The 27215-nt window shown below is 43.7% G+C and overlaps 1 protein-coding gene and 1 long non-coding RNA gene across 2 annotated transcripts in view; both read right to left on the minus strand.

Moving 5' to 3' along the window:
- FAXC (failed axon connections homolog) overlaps positions 1–26657 on the minus strand; it is a 27626-nt gene extending 969 nt beyond the window's left edge. Inside the window, exons 1-5 of the mRNA XM_017739589.1 lie at positions 26493–26657; positions 21008–21204; positions 13644–13861; positions 7927–8043; positions 1–6384 (exon numbers count right to left, since the gene is read on the minus strand). The exon at positions 1–6384 is cut by the window's left edge and continues 969 nt beyond it. Coding sequence (XP_017595078.1) covers positions 6101–6384; positions 7927–8043; positions 13644–13861; positions 21008–21204; positions 26493–26531 — 855 coding nt within the window. The 5' untranslated portion in view covers positions 26532–26657 and the 3' untranslated portion in view covers positions 1–6100. The remainder of the gene's footprint in view (positions 6385–7926; positions 8044–13643; positions 13862–21007; positions 21205–26492) is intronic.
- LOC108448003 lies at positions 6679–7920 on the minus strand. Its single transcript, XR_001863757.1, has 2 exons — positions 7800–7920; positions 6679–7598 (listed from the first exon to the last, which is right to left on the minus strand). It is a non-coding gene; the product is annotated as an uncharacterized LOC108448003 (long non-coding RNA).
- Positions 26658–27215: the final 558 nt, after the last annotated feature.

Consider the following 27215-nt stretch of genomic DNA (forward strand, 5'->3'; position numbering starts at 1 on the left):
CTGTACACAGACTAATACCATTTAACTTTCCAAATTGCTCAGAGAGCTGCAGAAACCTTTGCTGAGAAGTATTTCACCCTGGGGTGCCTCCATAGGGAATGAAGGCAGAAGGAGCCCTCCCCAATGGCCATCAAAGAGAGGATTGCCCCAAATCACTGAGGCAGAGCCGATTCATGTTGCAAATCCTTCTCTCCACCAAGGCAAAGCTGTGAAGACTGGGGTCACTGGCCCGACAATTAAATCCACACACACGGTGCAGGGAACACCTTCCCTCCACAGGACACCAGCTCAATACGACAGCCCATGTTCACCTGCTCAAAGCTGTGCTCACTGCCAATGCTCATTCCCAAAAACCCTTGTCTCTGCAGCACGGGCACGGGATGACAGCAGGCTGACACCTCATCAGAGCCACAGCTACCGAAATGAGCCCCTGCACAGTCTACCCAGCACTAAGGAATACCCAAGGCACAGCATTCATGCATACCCCATAGCTCTGATCAACTGCTGAAAGCCACTGCAGTCATTCAGAGTCACCTCTGGTCCCATGGGATTAAACAGTATGACCTGTGTGCTCCTCTGGATCACAGCTGCTGAGATGTACGGGCATGACTCATACCTATGGGTACCCATTCCTGTGTCCCAGATACTGGACCGTCCAACTTAATGCTGCATTTAGAGAGCATAATTTGCTTTATTAGTATCACATGCCTAAATCATAATTTTGCAGTATCTGGGGACAGAAGGAGGGTTAGGCCAAACAGCTACTTGTCAGAAAACAGATTCAAATTCTTATTCAAACATCTAAGGACAAGACCCACTTGAATTCATCCCCTGCCACAGAAATTTCACTTGGTGAGCTGCCCTGCATAAATCTGCACATAACACGCTTTTCCAGCAGGCAATATTTTGTAAGGCTTAGCATCTGACAGATACAGGCCTTTCAAGGAAAACAGTATGAAACTGTCATGATTACTTGAGCAGACATCACTGACAAAAGCAAATTTGTGCCTGAACTGTTGCTGCAGAAATATTTCAGGCAGTATTTTTTCAAAGAGAATATAGATCTGGAGGGACACTGCCAAGGTTTTAAAGATCAAAATGTGTTACTTGCAGTGCTATAATTGGATAGAAACAGTCCTCCAGATCTGAAACATCAGGTTCAGTTTGGTTTTTAAATCAAACACCACATTTGCAGGATTTCTGTAGGACCTATACATCCCAGCGCCTGTTTCCCCCACTCGGTAACAGTGAGCCCTGCTGACAGAGCCAATGAGACCAACAGGGGTAAACAAATCCCTTCTGACATGACAGTGTGTCACACAGTCAAACACTGCAATTCACATGAAAAAAACCCCAACAGACTGCTTCAAATCTAACTCCACTGGAAATGCAGGGCTTGCTTTAAACTTCCATGCGCCAAATGAGGGGCAAGCCAATTACTCAATCTTTAAAGCAGCACTATGGGATCACAAAGGCAGTACTCAGCCTTTGGCAGTATTAAGGGTAAAGTAACCAGGAGGAACAGCACTGTCTCCTAACCAGGATATGGGCTCATGCTCCACCTCATAAGCAGAGCAGGGGTCCCACCCATCCACTGGAACTGTGGCATGAGCCAGGCCACAGGTGCAGCCTGAGTCTCCTGCAGAGACCCACCACTTGGCAACTCCCTTCTCCACTGCCTCCTCCAATGACCATCCAAGGGCTCCCCTGCCCTATTTTGAGAGGGGCTGGACAGTGCAGAGGAGCCCCAAGACAGCTTTCCTCCTGCCAGTACCTTGCACCACCATCTACCCCAAACCAGGCTGGGGCTGTGGCTGGAACCAGGTTTGGTGCTGGTACCTGTGATGGTCTCAGACACCTCACTGACATCTGACTCTTGTCAAGGGCCCCTGAACCCTTCCTAACTCCACAGTGAGTTTCTGGCTGTGGCAGAGGGACCCCCAGCCAGGGAAAAACCTTATGTGGTCTGTGTCACCTCAGACACGACATCGTGGCATCCATCAGCCTCCAGCTCCAGACAGAAGTCGCTATCCCAGCTCACCTGCCATGCAGCTGGCAACTCACAGCTGTCCCAGGTTTCATGGCTGCAGAGACACCTGCTGACCCTCAACCCCGCCAGCAGTACAGTCTGGACCTCCAGCACCCCTACAATGGACTCGCCTGCAATTTTGATCCGTGAGGGAGAAAAAAAAAGGGAAAAAAGCCAAAAGGAAATAAAGATGCTCTCCGACTATTTTTAGTTCTGTACAGCCCCTCAGCACTAACATTAAAAATAGATAAGACGGAATGGGGGAAAAAAAAGACACTGCAGGACTAAGAAAACATTGCTCTTTTAGCAAAATTTTGGAAAGTCAGAAACAATTGTTCCCTTTTTAAGAAAACACATCTTTTTTTTTTTCCATGCAAATAAAAATGAATGAACACTTTTTCATTTATTTTTTTAAACTTTTTTTTGTTTCCCCACAACCATTTACCAAGACAGCTTTCAGAAGAAAATGCATGGATTAAATCCTTTTAAAGAGGTCTAACAGTCAGTATTTCTTTCTGGAAGGGACAAATAAACCCAAGGGTTTCCTACCCTGCCTGGACAAAATACTACACCTATAAATTCTTAGAGATGCCATTTCCTAATTTCACCTCTAATTTGAAACACGGCCAAAATCAAAACTGCAAACTTTACTGAGAGTAGCTGTCATGAGGACAAAGCTGGCTAACTTCTCCCAACTAACCTCTCCTCTGAAGTAAGCTGAGTAGCCCCTCAGAAAGGGAAGGGCACGTGATAAGCTGCAAAATACATTCACCTCAGCGATGAACCCTGAAAAACTCAGCTGACAGCAAAAAGATGCTTCCCCTTCTGCAACCCTCCTGATTCTCCCTTCTTCACCTCCTCCAAAGGCATGTCCATCACCTGGCTGGTCAGGATGAGGTTCAGCATCTGCTGAGACACACCAGTTATTTGACACAAAAGCAAAGAACATAATCACAGCCCTGCAAAACACCTCCATCCTTGGCACAGGTCCCTGTGCCTTGGCATCAGCTCTACCTGCCACGGCAGCAGCTCCAAGCGCTGGCAGACAGCGATGCCATGGTGGCACCGGCTGTGCACCGCGCTGGTGTCACCTGGCTCTGCACCCACCACTGCCTGCAGCCACACAAAATCCTGATCGGCCACACACATGGCAGGGCACAGCGATATCGCTGACTTCTGCTTAACCCGTGCTTCAAGGGCCACTGCCATGGACAAATCTGTCAGCCCACCCCAGCTACAAAGGTGATACAGTCTGCTGAACTCAGGCTGGGCTTTTAATGACTAGGACTCATCTGCTGCAAGCACACTTCGCAATGCGGAACGAATGGAGAATGCACACCCTTCAAACATGCATCAGTAAATGAGTGAGAACACCTCCATCAGAATTTCCAACATGCTAATGCTTTTAAATAGGAGCTTTTTATCCTTTCATTCAGAATATCAATACCTACATTTTTGCAGATAAAATCTCTCCTGACTTGGCCATGGAGTTACACAGGCATTTCAGGCCATCACCTCTGCAATTTCAAGCCCAAGACTTATCTTCAAAGGTTTGTGCCCTACCCTTGTGCTAAGTTTCCTGAGAAGGGTCTCAAGTAACTGGATGATATCTTCCTCCTTCTCAGTTTTGGTTCACTTTGCAAATGATACTTGCCCACAACATTGACCGGAACATGGCTCCAAGGACATGCCTAGGGATTCTGGAAACAGGGGTAAATTCACAACAAACTTGTCAGCTCTCACTGCAGTGGCTCCCATGCATGAACAGAACTGGGGCCTCACTGCATACAAAGATGTCCCTGCCTTCAAAGCCACGGTTAACTCCATGTTTCCCCAGAGGAAGCACTCCAGAACCCAAGGGAGCAAGCTATTCTTTGAATGCTGGAGTTATTTCAAGCTCCAGACTCACTACAACTACCAACAATTATCATCCTAAAGCAGTTGTCTGCCCTGTCCACTCCTAGAACATTTGGCAAACCAGCACATTATAAAAATTTTGCTGAGGGATCCTGATTCCTCTAACTGTAAATCACTGAGAAAGTCATAATCAAAATAGGCCACCAACAAAGTCTGCAGTCGAATACCCAATTTTATATGCATATTTAAAAACACAACAGCTCAGTACGTTTGATATGCTCTCTTCTTTCTACTAAAATCAACTAATCATGGCCAAGCAACACTGAAGTACATGCTCAACTTTGGAGCTGTGAGTAAATCCAATGGATTTATTCTCATCTGCATTTAGGGAGACAAGAACATGAAGCATGTTGCAATTGTTTTGAGATCCAGATCCACAGAGGTGCTAGCAAAGGCAACTTAGATCCAGTTCTGGTCACGCTTTCAGTATCTGAATTCCCCGCACACATGGCGGTGCTGAAGGAACTGTACCATCTCACCTTCCCTGCACTGGCTTAAGGGACTGTGCACTGTAAGCTAGCACAGTGCCCAGCACCCACTGAAGCACCTTCCCAGGCAGCTATAAAGCATTCCATTATCTGGGCCAACATCTTGCAATTACACAGCATCCCATGCCTACTAATACCTCAAACTGCTTTGCAAACTTCATGAGTGTGCTATGTCTGTTGGTGAAGAGCACAAAGCACCCACTGCTGAGACACACCAGGCTTTTAGCAACAAATCCCAGCTCTTTGGCCTTGCCTAGAAATAGCAGACAGCAGTCATGGGCAGGGAGTAGAAACATAATAGTAATTCAAAAACATGGAAGAAATTTGACCAACACACATTCCAGAGGAGTTAACACTGACATCTCCCTCCTAAATAAAAATATTCTAGAGTGGTGATTTCAACCTTCTGCAAAGAATAAGAAACACTAGCCAGCTCCTTTCTGCAGGAATATATTTTCCTCCATCCTTCCCTGACCGTCTCCAAAAGAACTGGGAGCAGTTCTTTCCTGCAGACGCTGTAATATATGCACCCAAAGTACCGGTAGCTATCAAACAAAATTCCCCTGAAACTTTGCCAAATTACAGAATCTTCCAGGTTGGAAAAGACCTTTGAGATCATCAAGTCCAAGTGTTAACCCAGCACTACCAAGTCCACCACCAAACAATGTCCCCGAAGTGCCACATCTACGTGGCTTTTAAATACCTCCAGGGATGGTGACTGGGCAGCCTGTTCCAATGCTTGATAACCCTTTCAGTGAAGTTTTTCTCAATATCCAATCCAAACCTCCCCTGGTACACCTTGAGGCCATTTCTCTTATCCTAGAGCTTGTTACTTGGGAGAAGAGACCAACCCCCACCTCCCTACGACCTCCTCTCAGGCAGTTGTAGAGAGCAACAAGGTCTTCCCTGAGACTTCTTTTCTCCAGGCTAAACACCCCTAGCTCCCTCAGCTGTTTCTCACATGACTTGTGTTCCAGTTCCTTTCACCAGCTTCACTGTCCTCTGGACATGCTCCAGCACCTCAATGACTTTCTTGTAGTGAAGGGCCCAGAACAGAACACAGGATTGGGGGTGCAGCCTCACCAGTGCTGAGACAGGGGGACAGTCACTGTCCTGGTCCTGCTGGTCACACTATTGCTGATACAGGCCAGGGTGCTGCGTGAATCTGATGCACCCCGGCACACCACTGGCTTATATTGAAATGGCAGTCAACCAACACCACCAGGGCCTTTTCATTACAGCATCAATGACTCTCTTCCATGGAAGAAAGCTGTGCCAGTCATACCTCTTCCATTTTTGTCCTCAACCCGCTGCTGTAAAGATATCAACACAAACCAGTTGTGACAAATTTTCCACTTCCCAGAAGTCCGTCCCACTTGAATGGGGGATCTGGTTTTGAACATCAACAAAAACAGATTAAAAGGTCCTGCTACCCTCTAGACCTCCAGTTTGCCCATGTGTGTTTTAAATGTGTTTACCTTGATCCACCTGAACAATTACACAAAATGAAATACGGCTGAAATAGTCCAAGCAGTATGTGACAGCTGAATCAAGCACAATGGTCTCTTCCAAAGTAGTATAAACCTCTCCCTGACCTGAAGAAGAAAACAAATCAGACTGATCCCAAGAAACAGCTTATCTGCACAATGGGAGACACTTGTACATATCACTTGCATTGTTCTTGATCTCTGTACTCATCCATGTCCACATCTGAATCAAAGAGGGAGTGTCCAGTGTAATCTGTGTCAGGGGTTTGGGAAATACTGTTCCCTTCCTCATCAAATGTTTCTGTCCTTGAATAAAAACTGAAGTCCTGCAAAGGGGAGTAAGTCTTGCTTGCTTCGCTGCTTTCCTCAGATTCATACAGAGTGTTGTCATCATCATGGTGCCATTCTGGCCAAAATTTCCTCCTTATTCTTTCACAATACATAGCAAGGTTAATTAGTTCACCTGCAACACAACACAACAGACTTCAGTAAATATATCCAGCCAATAATGCTCTAACTCACCTGATGATGCAAAAACACAGTATCTGTGTTTGGAAACAAACTGTACGGGGTCTTCCCAAAGGAGCTTCAAAATTCCAAGATGCCATCAATCCTCTCAGAAGCTCTGTTTTTAACTTTAATGTAACTTAAAACATGTATTACACAGAACAAGAAGGGTTACACAGGAATAATTGCAAATGCATGTTCACACAAATAGCAAAGTAAGTATCCCAAATTCAACCTCTACAAAAAGAAATCAAGACAAGACACTAATATTGTATGGGTTTTGAAGTAGAACTTTTTTCTTAATTGCAGACACCTGGTTCCTAAAGACAGAATTTGATCTTAGAGATGGCATAGTACGCTTATTAAATACAGTGAATTTGGGGGGGTCCACCACCAGATGGCAGCGTTGGCTGCAGCATAAATTCACATTTAATATGGCCACAGGCTCACTCCTACTGCTCCCAGCCTTAGTATCTTATGCCTCATGTTTATAAATACATGTATGCTTACAAAATAAAGCATAAAAGAACTCAAATAAGAAAGAAATAACAGTGTATTAAAGGGGAAGTGCATGTAAAACCTGTACTCATAACAGCATGAGTAGGCGGATGGGTACAGAGAATCAACCACACTGCTTGGGTATTTCAATCTATTATCTTCTATTTATTTTCGTTAGAGACGAACTAATTCAACAAGCATAGTAATCCTTCCAGAAAGCAATGAGCCCTTCAGAATTTTACCCATGATGCCCCAGACATCAAAGGGAAGAACTGCATAGCCAATATTTATATCCTCCTCTCAAGTGCTCATTATCTGAGGAAAAGACAAAGTCTGTGCCTCCTAACCGCAGGTTTAGCAGAGCTCTCTTGCACAGAGTAGGTTTACAGGTCAGATTCATTCCCTTTACACTATTTTACATCCTTTTCCTCCTTAGCTCTCCCCATTTTTCATGCTATCTTTTACTATGAAAAGGGATGCAAGATGTACTTTAACATCTATATCGCCCCACCAAAAAAAAATCAAACAAAAAAACAACCCTCTGTGGAGAGGAGGGGTATGTTGGTTTCCAACTCATGCAAAAGCAAAGCGACTCCAAAGCCAAGCTGGATTTCTTCCTTGTCCGGCATCTTCAAGAACAGCAAAGGCTGTAATTTCAGTGGGACAACAGCACTGGCAGTTCTACTATCAAGGAAAGTACTCAGTTCAGCAGAATTTGGCTAATGGCTACTCTTCTGTTTTCTCATACTCTACCCAGCATTCACTCCTTAGAGGCTTTAAGGCTTTGCCACGTTAGACAGGGAAAAGATCAAGTGCAGAAATAAAAACAATTACTGTGTAGAACATTAAAGAGAAAACAACATTAAAGGATACAAATGCTACATGAAAGGCAAGAACAATCTGCTGAAGTACTGGCAGTCTTCAAAATGTCGTTCCAAGGTACTCCGAGTTTAAACATGGAAAATGCCACCAAGAGCTTTTAATCAGAGAGCTTTCTTACCTTTGATTAGTCTCTCTGGTCGAGTCCCTGGTAATGTCCACATTGCCTGTGCCAGATGTCCAAAGACAGTGGCATCAACAGTGGAAACAGTTGATCCCATAATGTACTTTTTGTCACCTGTAAATACAACAGCAAATATTTCTTGACTGGATGTCACTTTTCCCCAAATTAAAAAAAAAAAAAAAAAAAAAAAATCACAGTCCCACCTTTAGCATATTTGTTTCAGTGAAATTATTTAAATTAAAAGGTTCACTTGTTCAAAGACAGGGATTCAAGACTGAGTATGGTACCAAAGCCACTTCTAGGGTTCAGCAAGTGAAATCCATTATTGCAGCTTCCCCTGTGCTCATGACTTCTATAACCAGGCCAATTACAGAGCCACCACTGGCCAAGGAACCTCCTCTGCTCCTCACAGTTGGCAGCACTCACACACTGTACTCATTCAGCTGCATTTAAAATCTGATCTGCAGCTACAAGATGCCTGAAAGCACCATTTTCGCCTTGGTGCAAACCCAAAACCGCTCAACCACTATTCAAAATCATGAACTTGCTGAAAGAAGCTGGTCATCCTTTACCTCTCATCCATGCAGATCCAGGTTCAATTTACTCATCCAATCAGCTGGAAAAAGAAAAGTCACACCCAAAGCTTTCCTCTCTCCCTGTTTGCTCAGGATGAAATGGATGCACCAGTCAGACCTGCTCAGAAATGACCTGCATCTCCAGGAAGAGGGCAAAGCCGCAGGCAGGAGTGAACAGGTCCTCTCACACACCACCACTGTGGTGCCCTCATCCCCACTGACTCCTGACAGGTAGAAATCAAATTGAGGCGTGTCAGGCATGCAGGCAGTAAGTGAAACAGCAGCCCTTTGGGACTGGCCTGGCACAGTGGAAGGATATGTCTGCTCCACACAGAAATTCCGTTTACCTCTCTGGGCACCCCAGTGTCATGGTGGTCCTAAATGGCCACCACAGCACAAATGGATGGATAATTAACTAAGACAGGGAAGAAAATACATGTTTCAAAGCCACTGTCTGCAACAAAACATGCACTGTAGACTTGTTTTCCCCTCACAGGCAGGAGACCTGGAGCAAAGACCATGCACAGAGCACACAGTGAAACAGGCAGTATTGCAGAGGTCAAGTTAGCTGGTTGCACTGCTCCTGCTTCAGCCCAAAGCGCTATAAACTCTGTGAAATGTGGTACCTAATTGAATTCCAAAAATCCCGTTATCTCATCTCCCCGTGACATTCTTCCAAGCTGCCTGTAATTCAGCAGGTTATTCAGTGTTAGGTTTATTGAGCAAGTCCAGAGGAACTGTCCAGTGTAAAATGCAACAAATTCCAATGTACAGTACAAGGAATGCTGCCACCCCCCTGCACAAGAGCGCAGCAAAACAGTGCTCAGGAACAGCCAGTAACAATAACCTTCTCTGGCCTGTCAGATGTCATTTGAACATGGAGTTAACTCTCCCCAGCTCTTTCACAGTTCCATCAATCTATTGTTTGAAAACTCTGTACAGGGTAAATGTTGTGTCTTTTCAGTATTTATCTGACACCTAAGCACTCATCAGTCTCAAACATAGCTCAAAAATTGGTCCCTAAACCACAGTTATATGCCAGCACCAGGAATTTAGCACCATACAACTGGGTCTTGAGATTCAATCCATAATGATGTCGTGCTGGGAAGAAATACTGTAATTTTCATCTTCCTACAACTAAAGTAGGCACTGAGTGAGGGCTAAACCATCCCACCCTCCGATTCCCCAGGCAAAACACCCCACACCTTCAGGTGCATGGAAACAAGGGGCAAGAGGAGAAAACAAACCTGTGGGATCATAAAACTCCAAATCTGGTTTTAAGGCATGCTGCACCACAAAATATGGCATCTGTGCACATTTTCGCCCACCATTTCCAACCTGTTCTCAAAACTTCCAGTGCAACTTTAGTCCAGAAGACTTCCTGAGAGATCAGGTATATCTGTGTCTGTTTTTAGGCAAGATTACACAGTGTCTGTCATATCCAGGCTGCCATAGCGCTGGTCATCTCAAACACCTCTCTGCATCTCCTGGATAATCCAACAGAAATGAAATCACCTGGTCACACTGGACTTGGATCAACTTTGCACGGCCCAGGAATTTGAGAGTACACAGCACCACTGTTTACAAATGCATGCACCAGAGGATTTAAAAGCAGCTACTTCGATACTGGGTCAAGAAACCCCGGCAAGAAACAGGTCTGTGGGACACAAGCAGAAGACCTGCACCCTTCCACGGAGGCATGTACAGCACTCGCAGGCTGCTACAGGGCACTTAACTCACTTCAGAGGCTCACATTCACGTTAGTCCAACCTCTAAATTTTCAGCTCTGAGCACCCCTGCCCTCCACAAAGCATCAAATGCTTTCCAAAATCCACTTCAGGAAGGTGCTGGCCTGCAACTCCCTGCTCAAAGTCCCCATCTACCAAAATAGTCTGAGAGGCAGACAGCTGAGAGGGCACGAACAGATTTATGCTCACTCACTTGCCTCTTCTAAACAATTACCAAAATGTATATTTTTATATATTGCTAATTCTTATGCTCATTCCCCAGACTTTCTTACACTATTATCAGGCAGTAGAAAACTGCTACAATACAAGGAAATTACATTTGTGGTTTAAAGACTGCAGGACAGAGAGAAAGATGATACCAGTGGGACAGGCTGATCCATCACAGTGGGATTAGCTCCAATTTCCATGTTTATAAGATCTGGAGGAATCTGTCAGGGAAATAGGTATAAGGGAAACAGAAAAATTTTTCTCAGAAATAAAAATAAAGAAAAAAAAGCACCAAATATGTGATTGGAAGAGTCAAAACAAATGTCGTAAGAACTGGCAGCTGCAACGTTATCATTCTCTGGAAGCAGCTCTTAGAATTAAAAGTTATTCTTGTTTCCCATGTGAATGGCCCCTATTAAAAAAGGGAGCATTAATCTGATATGCCTGAATGGCTGACAGCTACGGTTTGGTATGTGCAGCTATTCTGCACCATAGACATCATTTTCAAGCTCTTAAGATAACAGCCAAAATCCCAACTACGTCCTCTTCTGGGAAAACACTTAGGTACATATATATGGAGGGGACTCTCACAAAGATTGTGCAGGCAATAAGCTGACTGACTGCCTTCTCCTTCCCCCTTTGAAACAGGGGAGCCTCTAGTCAGGCAGGAAGTCTTCATCCCACCCCCTGTCCCCATTCCAGGATACTACCTGGAGGCCACGGTGAGTAGACCCAACCATAAACAGATGGCTGGAGAAAACATGAGCATACTGATGTTAATGAAAATCAAGGCAATTACAGGAAAGTAGACAAACTCACCAATAATCAAAATGGAAAATATAATGATTCATGTAACTGCACACTGACTAATCTGACATCCATTTCAGAGAGGAAGATGAAAAAAAATGTACGATATACAGCTGGTAATGTAATAACGTAACAGGAATACAGCAAATGCCCATCAAGGCCTTTTAAAGTACACAAGCACATTCTCAACAACAATCTGGAAGTAAGAAGAAAAACTCTGCAGGTAACATATGTACAATACAATCAAAAACTTGATATAGTGAAGAAGTGCTTGAGGATTTCCAGTGCATTTCCCACAAAAGCTAGAGGCTGATTGTAGCATTTACCTTCACAGGGAGATGACCCAAGCCACCCACGAAGGGAGAAAAAACTAGGAAGAGCATCTGCCTGCAGGCTAGAATTGAACAAATTCTCATTTGAAACAAGCCCAATTTTGAACAGATTTAGATAGTGACTAACATCTGCCAGCAATTACTAATAGAAGTGGTGGCACCTCCACCTGCTGAAATCTCATAATTAGAATTGGATTGCTTTTAGAAAGCCATTCTCAAGCCAGCGAAAAGGCACAGGCCTCAAGACAGCAGTCAAGCAGTCTAATCCACAGAGATCTGTCTAGATAATTATGTGATCCCTTTGAACTTGAAATTTTACAAATCTGAGTGTCAGTATAGACTCCACAGAAATAAGCAAATCTAGAGACTTTTACAGGTATTCGGGCACACATTTTAGTTTCTCTTGAAGGTTCTGTCTGCTCTTGGCAGACACGGATGACTTTAGCAGAGACATATCCACTGTCACTCCTTTCAGCTTGACAGACAGGGGGCTTTGCTGAGCTACTAAGTCACAAGACTGAACTTGCTCCAGCTCCTGTCGCAACCCCACTCCTCCTTGTGATGAGCATGGAGCCATGCAGTGCCAATCTCAACACTACAGCATCAGTAGTCCCACAGAGGAGAGTACCTTGAGCTGGCCACAGCTCTGCAGCAGGTACGACCAGACCTCCTCTTCTAAAATGAATTGTTCCCTCCCTTCCTCCCTCTGAAAGAAAAGGGACCTCTTTAAGCTCCAAACAACAGATATTCTCTGAAGAGGCACTAGAATAGGTAATTGATTCTGTTAACAAACAAAATCTATCAGAAAAAAGTGCTGTCAAAAGAGGAGCTGTCAACAAATCTTCCCCTTGCCCATTGTGTCCATGCACCTCAGCTCTTTTTTTCCACCTTGTTCCCAATCCAGAAACTCAACAGGTTTGTTTCAGAAAACAAAATTACAGAAAACTCTACACAGCCCCATCTGGGTCCACTGCAAATACCTTCCTTTCCAAAACAGCTTTGAAGTCCAGAAGCATGTTTTTTCCTTCCCTTTTTCAGCAAGCACTCAGCTTCTGCCTCCTTCTGGGGTCTCCCCAGCTTGTTCCATTTGGATGCACTCCACACTTGTCTCTTTAGAGCATGTGCAGTGTGTCCCCCCTCTGCAGCACAGGGCAGGGAGGCATCTTCCTGTCCTCCACTCAGCCACCTCTTTAAGGCAATTGTTACAGGAACAAAGCAGCCACACAGGTACCATCTCTCTTGGTTTCTTGCACAAGGAAGACATAAGCTCATGGGAAGTGACAATCTGCCCCACATCAGTTCCTCAAAATGCAAGTTTTACACAGATGCACAATATGCTTAGCTCTCAGTGGACCAGAAGGCAAGAAGCCCAGTGCAAAACAGCTCCAGTGTAGATTTCAGCCTGAGCCAAGCAACAGAGATGAGGCTCATGTAATTCTAGGTAAGTGAAGTCAACCTTAAGACTAACTGTATGGGATTCACCCAAGACAACCAAGAGGTTTAAACCCACCTATTTTGACAACACAGAACCATCCCCTACTAGGAGCTTTGAATAAAGCTGCTGACACTAACCACACACAACAAAGTGCAGTTCATCAAAATAACATCTGCAAAGGGTTTTCAAAAGGCAACCCCATAACAATCTGTCAAACAGCTACAAATAAAAAACAGGAAAGGAAATACAACCAGGAAGTAAAAAATGAGACACATACACTCCACCCCACCCCCCCACAATAGGTATTAATAAGAGGTTTCATTTGCAGAACTAAACATTGTATTTTCCTAATTTCATACGGCCAAATGCTCTTCCAAAATAGCAGGTTTGCTCCTCTACATACACATACTCAGTGCTCAGTGCCTCTAGACACAGCGGGAAAAGAAACAGTGTCTCTGCCAGAGCAAGGAAGGCACTGAATGACAGCCTCTTGCTTCTGCCAAAATGAGATTATTTGTGTGTGATCAAGCTGTCAGGAAGCACCGGAGGTCAATTCCACCCTGTGGAGAGAGGGGCTGTGAACAGAGCACCACAACTCACTGTACCTTACCCAGGAGGCCTGCCAGAGTCCGCATGTCCTTCTCCATCAGCGTGTACATCTCCTCCTCCGAGAAGCGCCCAATGCCATGGCCGTACATTTCCCGCTTCACGATTCCTTTGGTCAGATGGCAAAAGATCCACTTCAGCAAGTCGCTGAAGGGACCAAAAAGCGAAACCATCTTTTGCGTCTCATGAAGATTTTCCACCCACTGGCAATAAGCTAAAGTCCTAGAAGGATGCAGAAATAAGTTACAGCAGCATGATTCCCAGAGAGCCCAACACCACCCTGTGGAGGCTCGCACAGAGGTCGGGCAGGCGAGCACTCACTGCCCTGATGGAGAAGTAGCTTCCACAAACAGCAGACTCAGAGGCAACTCGGAGTGCCAGCAGAGCAAATCTACTTTGCAGTACTTAGGCAGACTGCCCAGTGCTTATTCTCTCATTAAATCATGACTCACTTCAGGAGAAAAAGAGATTCACGCCGAAATATAAAGAAAAAGCTGCAGAATTCTGCTAAACTCGTGTAACATAACGCAGTGCCAAATGGATTTATTAGCTAAAGACGACTCACTGCACAGACCTGGGCAAAACAACAACAAAACAGCCCCCAAAAAAATAAAATCTTTCCCACCAACCTTTCTCCTTTCTATACTGCTGACACTTAGGAAAGCAGTAACTTTTCTCCAACATAAATACTGAAGCAGTAATTTTTCAGAAGAGCTCTCTTCTGCTCAGAAACGAAGAATAACATGATCTCTTAAAAATAAAATATAAAAAATTTAGAGGTAGTGGTTATTGGGTCGGTTTTCTCCTGTACAGTTTCCTCTCTTCAAAATGTTGATTTTAAGAGAGAGACATTTCTAAAGGACTCTGTTGCCTTCCATGCTTTATTGAATGGCAAATAATATTCTTTTAAAAAGTCTTTTCATAAAATTTTGTCTCATCAGCTTAAATTTTTGTTTCCTACATGTGTTTTTGTTCTTTACTAATATTATAGGCAAACATATCTTGATTTGTTGCTCCAGAAACTTATGAATTAAGAAACATTAACTTTTTTAATATCCAGCATCTTCAGAAATTACAAATAAACTAGAAAGACCACATATATAACTCTTGTCACCAAGTTCAAGGGATGTTGGAAAAACAGCTAAAGACATCTCAAAGTAGACAAGATAAACATATGAAGCCTGCAGGGTCTGAGACACTGGGAATTGATACACATATTCCATTCCAACCCATTCCAAGGCTTCATTGTTTTAGTTTGGAATATAACTTCAGTTTTATCACCGTACATATTTCCAACTCCACATAATTCCCTTAGTGCTGATATGGTACACCTAATTCAAGAAAGGAAAGGAAAACAAAAAAAAAAACCCCAGTATCTCCTGGAGAAGTCCTGTGACTTCTTTTCATAATGTACATTTTATCAAACTCACATTGCCCACTGCAGTTCAGTGCCTTTGGCTCTAACTGGTTTCACTGTAGTCAGTAACAGTGAGGTGTGAACAGGTTTTGCTGCAAATGTATAAACAGGGAAAAACAAAAATGCACCTGCTCTGCTACTGATGGCTTCTACCCTCAACAGGTTTCTCCACAACCTCTTGCACTGTGTAATTGTAACAAAAGCATCCTGCTGACATTTCACGCGCTTCAATATCACTTTTCTAATGGGGTGTTACGCACAGTCCTCGTTTTTCAAACTTGATGGATGAACTCAAGTCATTGAGCAGGTTTCAGCAATGCAAAGTTTGAATCAGAGCCAGATTTAGCAGAGGCACCAGCAACACAAGAGGAATATGAAGCCAACAAGCACAGCAGTAAAGAACTACTGAAACTCATAAAGCACTGACTTTGTCTGGAAGACGTGGTGTGAGATTGCCCTGTTCCAGGAACAATGGTTTTAAGGATTTAAGACAGATGGAAAGAAGGCCGGGCTGAAGGCATAAGGGCACTCTCTAGAGCAGAACATTGCAGTAGTCATGTTTCACAGGCCTGGCAAAGGACAAGGTCCCTTCAGCAGGCACAGCTCTGAACAGGAAGAACTCTTGATGAGAACACTAGGAAATAATTACAATACTATGACATGGGTTGGAAGGGACCTCAAAAATCATCTACTTCCACTCCATGGGCAGGGATAATACCCACTAGATGAGGTTGCTCAGGGTCCCATTCAACCTGGCCTTGAGTATTTCCAGGGATAGGGCATCCACAACCTTTCTGGGCAACCCATCCCTCACCTACCTTGGAGTAAAGAACTTCTTCCTAACACCTAATTTACATCTCTCCTCTTTTATTTTAAAACTCTTCTCCCTTGTCCTATCATTATCCACCCATGTAAAAAGTCACTCTCCCTCTTTTTTATCAGCCCCATTTAAGTGCTGGAAGGCCACAACGAGGTCTCCCTGGTGCCTTCTGTTCTCGATGCTGAACAACCTCAGCTCTCTTGGCCTGTCTTCGCAGGAGAGGTGCTCCAGTCCTCTGATCATCTTTGTGGCTTCCTCTGGACCTGCTCTAACCAGTCCAGATCTTTCTTATGCTGGGGACCCCAGAGCTGGTAGGCTCTCACAAAAACAGAGTAGAAGGAGAGAATCACCTCCCCTGACTTCTCTAGACACAGCTCAGGATGCTATCTCACACTGTTGGCTCATGTCCAGTTTTTTTATCCACCAGAGCCCCCAAGTCCTTCTCCATAGGGCTGCTCTCAATGAGTTCTTCTCCCAATCTGTAAGTTATTATTTATTACTTGAGTAAGCCAAGAAAAACTTGCTCTGTGAAAGCACTGCTGTGTCTTGCTGCAAAGACCCTCCTTCCCCAGGATGGACCTGACCTGCCTCATGTAGCAACTCTGCAATACAATTTAGTTGCTTTAGGACAACAGGCCTGGCCTGGAGAAGGGCAACAAGAAAAAGAAGCCAAAACAAAACAGAAAAAGAACACAGGACATTCCACTGCAGCAATTTTTAAGTCACCGCAGTTGTACAAGATTAAACCTGGCCCTATGGACTTGCCATCATTATTGCTCACTCCAAGCACACCAGTGAGCTGGCACCACACCAAGAGTGCTCAACCATGTCCAAAATGGTTTGAATTTCATAAAACAGAATGAACAAGGTTTCCCACAAAGCTAACTAGCCCATACTCTAAAGCAAAAATACAGTTCCCTAGAGGGGAACTTGCTTGCCTTGGGAGAGGAGGTCTTTGGGTCTGGAAGGGGCAGAAATCAGAGCAGGTGTTTAATGACCAGGACAGCAACAGACAACTGCACAGGATTTAGGCAATCCTGCTTAGGCTAAACTGTCAAGCACAAATCTTAAGACATCTGCTTGTCACTTTGAATGAGCAGAACTGTTACATGTCCCAAATCTCAAATTTACATGAGCAATTAAGGCAGCTAAATAGACAATCACAGAGTTTACTTCCAAAATTTTATGGTTCTGAGTACACAAAACAAGGAAAAAAGTAGGCTCCAATTCAGGGAGAGTTAAAAACACTTTTAAAACTGGCTTTACAAGCACTTTGTTAAAAGAATTCTATTCAAGGGCTCATTAATTTGTGTCTTCTACCAAAACACGCTTCTCAGCATTTAATTCCACCCATCACTCCTCTGCTCAGATTACATTAGTGGAATATTATCAATATTACAAAAGGTTAGGAAATGCCAGAAATTGGGTAGTCTACATAATCTACTTCAGTACAGCATAACTGTACATTTTACACTAGAGTAGGTATTTATGGGATGACATAATTATTTTAAATATTGGCCTGAACGAAGCATTTTGGGAAACACTACCATTCGCACTTGTGCCAGCACATCTGTACAAATCTTAGAGTATAAATAAAACAATGATGCATTAAAAAGGAATGCTGTGGGGGTAAATCCGAAGTCTAAATGTAACAGCAGCTTTGGCCTCAATACATAAATCAGGCGAGGAGATGAAGAAAGTGACTCATCAACAGCAGCTTGCCTGATTATCCCAAAACTGTCTGAACTTCAAGGCAAGGGGGAGGCATTCACAAGGATGTGAACTGGGGGTTATTTTTCATATCTGAACCTGTGCAGACTAGAATTTCTTGAAACACAGAAGTATTATAACAAATTCATTCCACAATCAGCTGTAGAAACCCAACCTGCTGTGCAATTTCTCAGGGCAACTGGCATTTAAGCCTCCAGCGGCATTCAAGCCTCATCACTGTTAGCAGTAGGAGAGACACTGCTCTTAAAATTGGCTTGATGTATTTAAGCATATTTACATTATAAAAATATTTTACATTTAACACATGGCAAGTCTGAATACTGACCAAAGTGAGATTCATCTGTATTCTCATACCATGTTCTTCCTGTACTTCAAGCATTCATCACATATGATGTTTGCTTCTTCAAAGACAAAGCAAGAAATAAGTCAAATGTATTTGCAAGTGTGTATATATATATATACACACACATACACACACATTTATAAATCACCACAGTTGTGTTTGACAATACAGCTCAACCAATCTAATGGGTTAGTCTGCTTAAGCCAAATATTCAAGGCTTTATGTTCTCACTAAGCACATTAGTGCCACCGACCTACGCTCCGTCTCCTGAGATCGAAGAGACAGAAAGCATCTCGCAGCACTTGCTAGCCCTTCAGGCACCAGGGGCTGCCTGACCTGAATCCCAGCAGTGTCATCGAGCCCAGCAGGAAGTGAGAATCACACCTCTCTTAACCAGAGGTCTGATCCCACAAACGTGCTGCAGTTACAGCAAAAAGCCAACGCATTCCCCAAAGGTGGCTGTGGGTACCCCACTGGTTTCTGGGGGCCCAAGGGTCACTGCAGGTAGTGGAGGTGACCCAGAGCAAGCCAACAGAAGATGACAGAGGTCTGCATTGCATCCAGGACCTGGGGTGAGAGCCACAAAATTGTTCCATTTCCAGCTCTTCACTGGCTCACCCCAACAGCCATTCAGCTTAGAGGACTTTTTTTCCTTTGCCAATTAAACATAGCAAAAGCCTGATGGCTTACTGCACTCTCCAGGGACTGGAGCTCCGGCACCAGCTCCAAATCAGTCTTGTGCATCCCAGAGATATGGTCTAACCCCAGCACAGAAATAGGCATGCTCACTTGCTGTCATTCTGCCTGAGCCCTGCCAGGTGCCACAGCCCGGGTGGAGAGAGGGTGTCCAGAGGCTGAGGTTCTCAGCAGCCCCGCACTGCTCTCATCTCCAGCCAGAGCAGCCACTTCCACCTGTAAGAGGCACTAACTGCTGAGGATAAGCAACTGCCTTGGCAAAGCTAAACACTTCTGGAGGAAATGCTGAACATCCACCACGACTAGCTCCACCCAGAGACAGCACACCACAGGATGTAATTTTCTTCTTTGTCCAATTAATGTACTACAGTATTACTCATTTATGATGAAGCTATTCTGCATGCTGCTGGCAATGAAACAGTAGGAACCACATTATGTATCACTGCTTTGGAGGCTTGGTTTTATATACCTTCTTCTGCAGAAAGGCAATCACTGTTCCAAATTCCTCCCCATGGGACACGAGGACATCAAGAACAAACCCTAAGCATCTGGTGGGAAGTGGGAAGGTTCAGGGACAGATCCCACAACCACAGATGCAATGCTGTCAAGGAGAAATATGGTCCTACACAACAAAAGCCTGATTTTATTTTGGTGTAACTACAGGATGGTCAAAGTGGTTCTCCAGGAAGTACAACAGCAACACCTACTACAAGGAATCTGCAAGGTGTAACCTCACCAACATATGGACCCTCTGGTACAGCCACAGGGACATACAGTAAGACTTAAGCTGGATTTCTTACTGCACTGCAGCAAAAATACATGCCTTGGAGGAACTCAGCTGTGTGACTACACAGGAAAGGAACAGGGACACACATCCAGGCATGCACATCTCTGTTCTTGATGTAACTTTGTCCACCTGTTTTCATGCCCCTTCTGTGGGCCAGTGCCTGAATTTGCAACACCTGTCCTCCACACTTGCCTCTGTCATGTCCAGCAGTGCCCAGCCAGCTCCAGGGGAGCCTGGATGGACGGACAACAGCTTCACAGAGGAAAGCACTTTGTAACTGAGACACAATAGCAGCATAAGCCTGCCATCAGTAATGATACATTTAACGCAGTTAAATCTAAATCTGTGAACCACGAAACTACTGACACTAAGGCAAGGAGATGAAGCATTAGGGGACTAAAAGGCTTCATCCTCCCTTTGGCAGCTGTAATAACTGAGGGTAGAAAAATGAACCAATAGAAAAGTTAATTTACAGGCTGCTTGTATCATGTTTGGGAGGCTATGACACTGCAGATGAGTATAATTAGGGAAGGCCACACTTCTTGGAAGGCAGAGATTTAATTTCCAAACCAAATCACTTCAATCTGCTAATTACTGAATGCTAAAGTTGTTCTCAGGAGACACTAAAAATTATTTGAAGAACTATACGTACACATGTTGCTGCGAAAGGTGAAAGAAAAAGCAGGTAAATGCATTCAATTTAAAAATCACACATTGTTTTGAAGAAAAAAGGTGCAACGTAAATGCAAAACTTAGTGTAGCAAGGACTTAAATGCATACTAGAAATTAAAACTATTGGGAGAAAGCCTTGGGCCTGCTAAGGCAGCAAATGCAGCATCCAAGATGCATGTCCACCTGATGCTTCTAGGCCCAAACTGGAAAGGGCACTTAAAAAGGACTGAAATGTAAAGCACAGAGGAAATCACAGGTACTATCTTCAAAGATGTCAGTAAAATGCATAAAGTACCAGAAAGGTTATATCTCTATTTTCCATTCATATCCATACTTCAGCTTCTCAGGATACTGTGACTAACACTGTACACTACTGATTGGCAGTATTGTCAACAACACATATCAATCAGAGTATCCTGTGTCACAGGAAAGGCAATGATCCGTACTGTAATCACTCACACATAATTAAAATCAGTAAAAATAAGAAAACAATATTCTGGATTCATCACAAATGCTGGATTTATTCCTCTACACCCCCCAAACCACAAATGTATTCAGCCACCTTGATCTTTTGGTCTTTATTAACAAGGCTGCTCCTATACAGAGGTCACACTGAACAGGACAGAGGAGCATCCCACTGCTGCTTCCTTCTACAAAGCTGCAGCCAAAGGGCCTGACTTTACCTTGCTTACACAGCACAACTTTTCAAGGGAATTATCCCTGGCTCATACCCCCTCATACACAGAAAGGAGCAGCAGTTTCCTAGGATGAAGAGTTGTGAAGCTAATAATTGGGTACCCAGGCTTTCTGCAAGAGAAAAAATAAGCATTCATGTCGAGGCCCAAGCTCAGGGGCAGATCTGACAGCACAAGAACACAGCCAGCTTTGCCATGCAAGCTTACCAGTACAGGTGCTCCTCCACCATTTTGGTCACAGCTCTGGAAACAGCTCTTTCATGTGGACCAAGGTGTTTATTTAAATTCACTCCAAGTTTCTCTTCCAAGAAGTCAATAATGAACTCAGTGCCAGACACTTTCTTGTGATTGTACTCAATCCAAGGCATTTTCCCTTGAGGGGAAAGTTTTCCATCAAAATAGTTCTAAGAAAAAAAAAAAATCAAGTAAACAAACAAATATACAGACAAAAACCACCCTTCAGGTTCTGTTTCAATGAGAATAAATATTTTTAAATAATTTTCTGTGTTTTTAAAGAAACAAATCAACAAATCCAACAAACCTTTTTCTTTAATTAATACTCTAGAGTAGCAGTGGCTATTCAACCAGAGCAGCAGCTTTACCCTACACAATAATTCAGATGGAGTTATTTCCAAGCCCTGCAAGGTATTATATGCTTTTATGTTGAATGCCATGTGATACAATATTATTTCAATACCTGCGTTATTTAAGGGCTGGAGATGCTCAGATCTCCCAGAAGACTGGGCCCGGTATTCTAAAGGAGTTTTAACTCACAGGACTCACAACTGAATTTGGTTCCTGCACACATCTGCACTTTTCATGTTAAAACTACACTAAAAAAAATTAATTCGCTACCCAACTCATATGGCTGCATTACCTCCAAGGACAAAACACACACATCCACAAGCATATATGAAAGGCATATCATTCCCTTCCTGAGCAGAAAGGAAATCTGTTTTCTGCAACTTCAAAACTTAGAAATCTCAGACATTTATACACATACTTGTTACAACAAGCCCAGCACAGTACAGCACTACTGCACTGCTGAATACTGCTATACCTGCTCAGCAGAGCACTCACACAGAAGCTGCAACGTGTTTTTCCCATGACAAGGTGAAACACTGAGATTAGAGAATTTACGTCTCAAGAAACAAGCATGAGAGGAAGTGCTGGCTGCCAAAACATGATCAGACATTTGTCTTCAATTCTCTGACTCCTGAAGACACAGATACAAGGCACAACTTTTTTCCTTTCTTGTGATTCCCATCCTCTCATCCTGTTACTCAGTGAATAAAAATTCCTAGCTCAGAAAGCTGAACAGTGAAGGCTCACCATAAAGGCTCTGCACTCAGTCTCTGGCAGTCACCTTAAGCATTTCAGGACTTAGCTCCTAATTGCTGGAGGTTTAGGGTTTGCAGTTCTGGATTGATCTGTTTGGGTCTCAAGTATCTACCCTTCCTGAATCCACTTAAGATGGATTAAGGCACTCTGGAAGCAAGGAGCATACACCAGAGCACACCTCCCACTCAGTCTGAGAGGGCCAGAATCCTGGCTGCCACTCCAAATGCAGATGTGCACTGCACTGCCATCACGCAGCCATTCCCAGAGGCTCTTCCCTCCCGGATGAAAACAAACGGCTAGCACTTCTGGGAAACAATGCCTTCTGGCTGTAGCCTCTTCCAGGGTTTGTGCTCAAACAAACAGCACAGTGGGGACACTGGATTATATCATGGCTCATCCACTGCACCCCTGCGTGGGTGAATAAAGCACCTGAATCCCTCCCACCTGCACGTGTGGGTGACACAGGGGCCAATGCCACGGCACAAGCTCTAAAACCACTGAACATCTGAAACTGAAAGGAGAGCGCTGCCCCATCCTTCCACCTTCCAAGATCTTTCCTGAATCAAAAATGGTCTTTCAAGCACTGAGATTGACTGATACATTTCCACAATTTTTCATTGTGACTTTATTACAGAAGCACAAGGTTTTCCTGGAACTACATAGAGCGTTTAGAAGACACTGAGCATTCCTGGCTTAATCTTCATTAAGCCCTTCCAGTAAGATATTTCCCTTCTTGTGCACAAATGCTGATGTTTTGCAGAAGCTACTGGACTTAAAGATGTGTTTATTACATCTTGCAATTACTGCAGTCCATACCATTTGCAGCCCAGAAAAAAACAAGTTGTTATTATTCAGCTGCACATTTCTTCAAGCACATATATCCAATACATACAAATACATTGCCTAAAAATATTTTCGTGTTTCATTACATAAGGTTGATCAAACAAAATAGGAAATATCTTTCAGTGACCTGAGAAAACCTTAGTCTCTTGAGAAATCTGTTATACTGTTCTCGTACTCGCTGTTCTCAAACAGGCATTTTTAGGCTTGAAACCTCTGTATCCTTATCACTGATGCTAATTGCTATCAAATATTTATCGATCTTCCACTTAAAAATTGTTCCAGCTGCTAAGCAGGGAAAAGCTATGGTATTAGTAAAAACCAAAAGCAAACCAAAGAATATCCCCTCACACCTCATGGTACATTAAGTGCCTGCAAAGGAACAATAACAATAGCTCTACAGAACCTCATTTATAGAGGAATTTATAAAAAGAATGGCGCAAGGTATTTCTGGGGTAATTTTACAGTACTATCCAGAAGAAATTAGATTTCACATTTTCAATTACTCCTACTTATGATTTTACTTTTACTCATGTCTTTTGCTAAGGATGCTACCACTTCCACAGACCTGGCATGAAAACAGCACAAATGTGCTAATTATTTATTAGATTACATAAAGGCTCAGCTCTTCATGTTCTTGAGGAAATCCAGGAATACCCAAAAGATCTCGATGACGACTTAGAAGGGGCTCTTTCAAAGCAAGCTTTACCAAGAAAAGCATCGATGTTTTGAAAACCCAGCTAGGGATTATGACAGCCCAGCTGGGGTGGGGCTGCCCAAATCATTTTTAATGGAAAACTCTCACACAGAGAGGCAGACTCAAGAAAACCTGTGACAAGAGCACACGTGTTGGGAGAAATTCAGGTGAGAGTAAGGTAGGAATATGTCACTCTACTCCAACCCTCACGTGCCATTAAAGCATGTTGTGTAACACACAGCACAATACTCGACAGTCTGATGCACTACAATAAACACAAGGAATCAAAAGAGTAAAAGCTGTCTGAGCACCTTCCCGTCTTCTCTTTACTCCGTTTCATAACCCCCCCCTTCAAAGCAGCCCCTCCCCAGCAAGGCGATGACTGCAGCAGGTCTCCTGGGATGAGCACCAGCTGCCACCTGCAGCGCTTCTCCATCGTGGCACCTGAGAGTGTGCAGGGAAGCAAGGTGTTTCCTTCTGGATCCTGCTGTATCCCCCTACACACCCACCCCGCCGCCTGCCAGGCAGCCAAAGGATGCCTCTGTCACCAACAGCGTCCTAAGGGTAACACAGTCATGAGGGAACAAAATCAAAGTCTACAGGCAGAGTATAAGAAACTCCAGCCAAGAACAGTGTCCCCTTCAGCTCCTCTCACGCTCAATCCCACAGCAGCATCCGTACTTTCCTCCACCTGCCAGAGCCCAATGCAGCACCATACTCCTAACACAAGGACAGAAACAAAATCCACTCCTAGAAAAAAGGAGCTTCGTGCTCAGCTCATAAGATAGCTCCACCAAACTTATCTCTAAAACCTTTCAGAGGGTCAGGAACCCCACAAGCACCTCAAGACCATGTAAGCCAGCATGGCTAAAAGCGGCAACCTGGTGTTCCCAGCACCTGCAGGATCCGTTCCTGCTCCTGCAAAACGGCACACAGAGCATGTGGGGAACCAAGCTGAGTTAAAACCAAATAAACTATAACTTCATGGCTCTAGCTAGGCCAGCTCTTATCAGCCTGACCTGCCACAGAACAGCATGTGCAGGAAGGGACAAGAGGAAGCAGCTGAAGGGAGGACTGTTGCTTTCGATTGTCTTGTCAGTTTAGTGTGCTCACAGCTAGTGAGTAGGGATAGAGAGAGATACAACACCAAAAAACAATGCTGACCTTCAGTACAGAAAATAAAGAGGGGAGGATAACCCTCTGGAAACTCCTCTCTCGGAAAAACTGTGTGACTTCTGAGCAGCATGAGCTCTCTAAAGGACTCCATCCTGAGTCACATAAATGCTGTGTTATCTTTTAGAAGAGACCATGCCCTGTCACAACCATCTTTTATAATGCAGCTTTCTTTAGCTACTCTCCACCAGAGCAAACTTGACCATCACAAACCTTTGAACTGCATCAGCTGCCATTAGAAAGAAAACACATCCCACCAAGAGAGTCATCCCCTCAAACGTGCAATTTCTACCAAAATTACTTTGAGAAAAGCAATGTGCACGAAGTCCTCCTGCTCCAAGGACATGTTCAAGCTTCAGAATCTCACAAGTTCTGTAAACCTAAATGAGGAAAATACATCCCATAGGATGGAAGTCCTCCTCTTTAGTACTCCCAAGCATCTGATTCGAGTACCACTGAATTGTAAGAAAACATTAAACTCAGGCTTTTAAAGAATTAAGCAAAATGTACAAATTAGACTTCTTTTCTCTTCCAATGTAACGGAGTTTAGCCACACATGAAGCTAAACATCAATGGAGAATGTGTTAAAAAGAAGTTGTAATAGGGTTGGTTTTCCTCTGTACAACATTGGACTTAGGCAAAACACTCTTCCTAATACCTTGGTATGGAGCAGTAAGAAGTGGTTTCAACCAATTGGGGGCTGAGTGTGGAACTTACCCACAGCTCAATCTCTTTGAGATAAAGGAAAATTTATATAACTTAGGAAAAAACAGAGGGAGAAGAAAAAAGGAAAGAAACCCCAGACATTTCTTCTACCTAAGATCTTAAGTTATATATTTCACCACTATTTTATCAACTTAAAGGCATTCAGTGCTTAACACACACAAAAAAAGAAAACTATCCCATGTCTCAAAGAGCCTGTGTGCTGTATAGCCTGACAACACCACAACAAGGTGTGTGCCACACTGGCAGCATCCCAACTCGACCCCGATGCTAACGGGCAAGACCACGAGATTCAAGTTTCTGCTCCCACAGCTTTCATTCGCTGGAGTAGCTCAGGCTTCACTCCCTGCAGGAAGACAGCACGGGATACACCCAACCACAATTAAGGAGCAGTATTCATGACCTCTAAAAGCAATCCTGTCTCACTTCACTGGGGAGGAAGCACTAGCCATGGGAGGTGAAGCAAAAGGTAAGTGCTTCTTCCCAGGAAAGCTTCAGAGATAAGGCCTCCAGAAAAACAAGAACCTGCAGCTGTCTAATCTTGATGTCTTTAGCGTGGTGAAATTCAAAGATCAAATAGTGTTCTGCTTTAGTTTTGGGGTGTTATTTAGCGTGACATGAACTCCAGACTATTTGCCCACTTCAGCATTTCCAGCCAAGTTAACTTCTTAACATTCACTCAGCTTTGCCAGTTTAATCTACAGCTGTTCCAGACTAATCTTATTCAAGTCGTATCTTTGAAGGTTATACACCAAATTTAATTGGAGACATGAAAGTGTTGGCATACCCATCCAGCTGTAGGTGTATGTTTACATCTCCCTGGGTGAGACAGACTGGGGGGAGGAGAAGCAGGATGCCTATGTGCCATTTCATGCAATTACAGAGAGCTGCAATGCAAAGGCAAACTGCACAATGTACCTGGTAGGGTAAATCAGCCATCCTCAAGTACGTTTCCATTTTCAGGCAGAACGGGGATAAACTCGGAACGCCATTCCTAGGCCTTGAAAACTGATGCAGTATGATAGCATCTTTCGAATCAAGCTCTTCCTCTTTCCTGTCAAAAAAACCCCCAGAAATAAAAAAAAAAAAAAAACAACAAAAAAAAAAACAAACAAAAAAAAAAAAAACAAACAAAAAAAAAAAAAACAAACAAAAAAAAAAAAAACAAACAAAAAAAAAAAAAACAAACAAAAAAAAAAAAAACAAACAAAAAAAAAAAAAACAAACAAAAAAAAAAAAAACAAACAAAAAAAAAAAAAACAAACAAAAAAAAAAAAAACAAACAAAAAAAAAAAAAACAAACAAAAAAAAAAAAAACAAACAACAAAAAAGAAAACAAACAAACGGACAGGTGCGTGTTACACCAGTACATTAAACAGACAAAGGAGAAACCCTCGCCCTGGCAACACACTCGTCAGCCTTTAAGGGGATTGCTGCAGGCTTTGGTTGCCAAGGTCCGCAAGCAGCGAGAGGGCCCAGCCTGGGCCACCTGTGGGGGCGAGCGCAGGGCTCGCCGCGGAGCCGCCTCCTGCGCTGCTGCAAAGGGCGAATGGGGGAAAACGGGGAGGAACGGAAAAAAAGAAAAAGGTAAATGGCAAAAACACGGTGAAGGAGAGAACCCACCCCGCCGGACCTCGCCAG

The sequence above is a fragment of the Corvus brachyrhynchos genome, unplaced genomic scaffold (genome assembly GCF_000691975.1).
Source record: "Corvus brachyrhynchos isolate BGI_N302 unplaced genomic scaffold, ASM69197v1 scaffold14, whole genome shotgun sequence".
Classification (NCBI taxonomy): Eukaryota; Metazoa; Chordata; class Aves; order Passeriformes; family Corvidae; genus Corvus; species Corvus brachyrhynchos.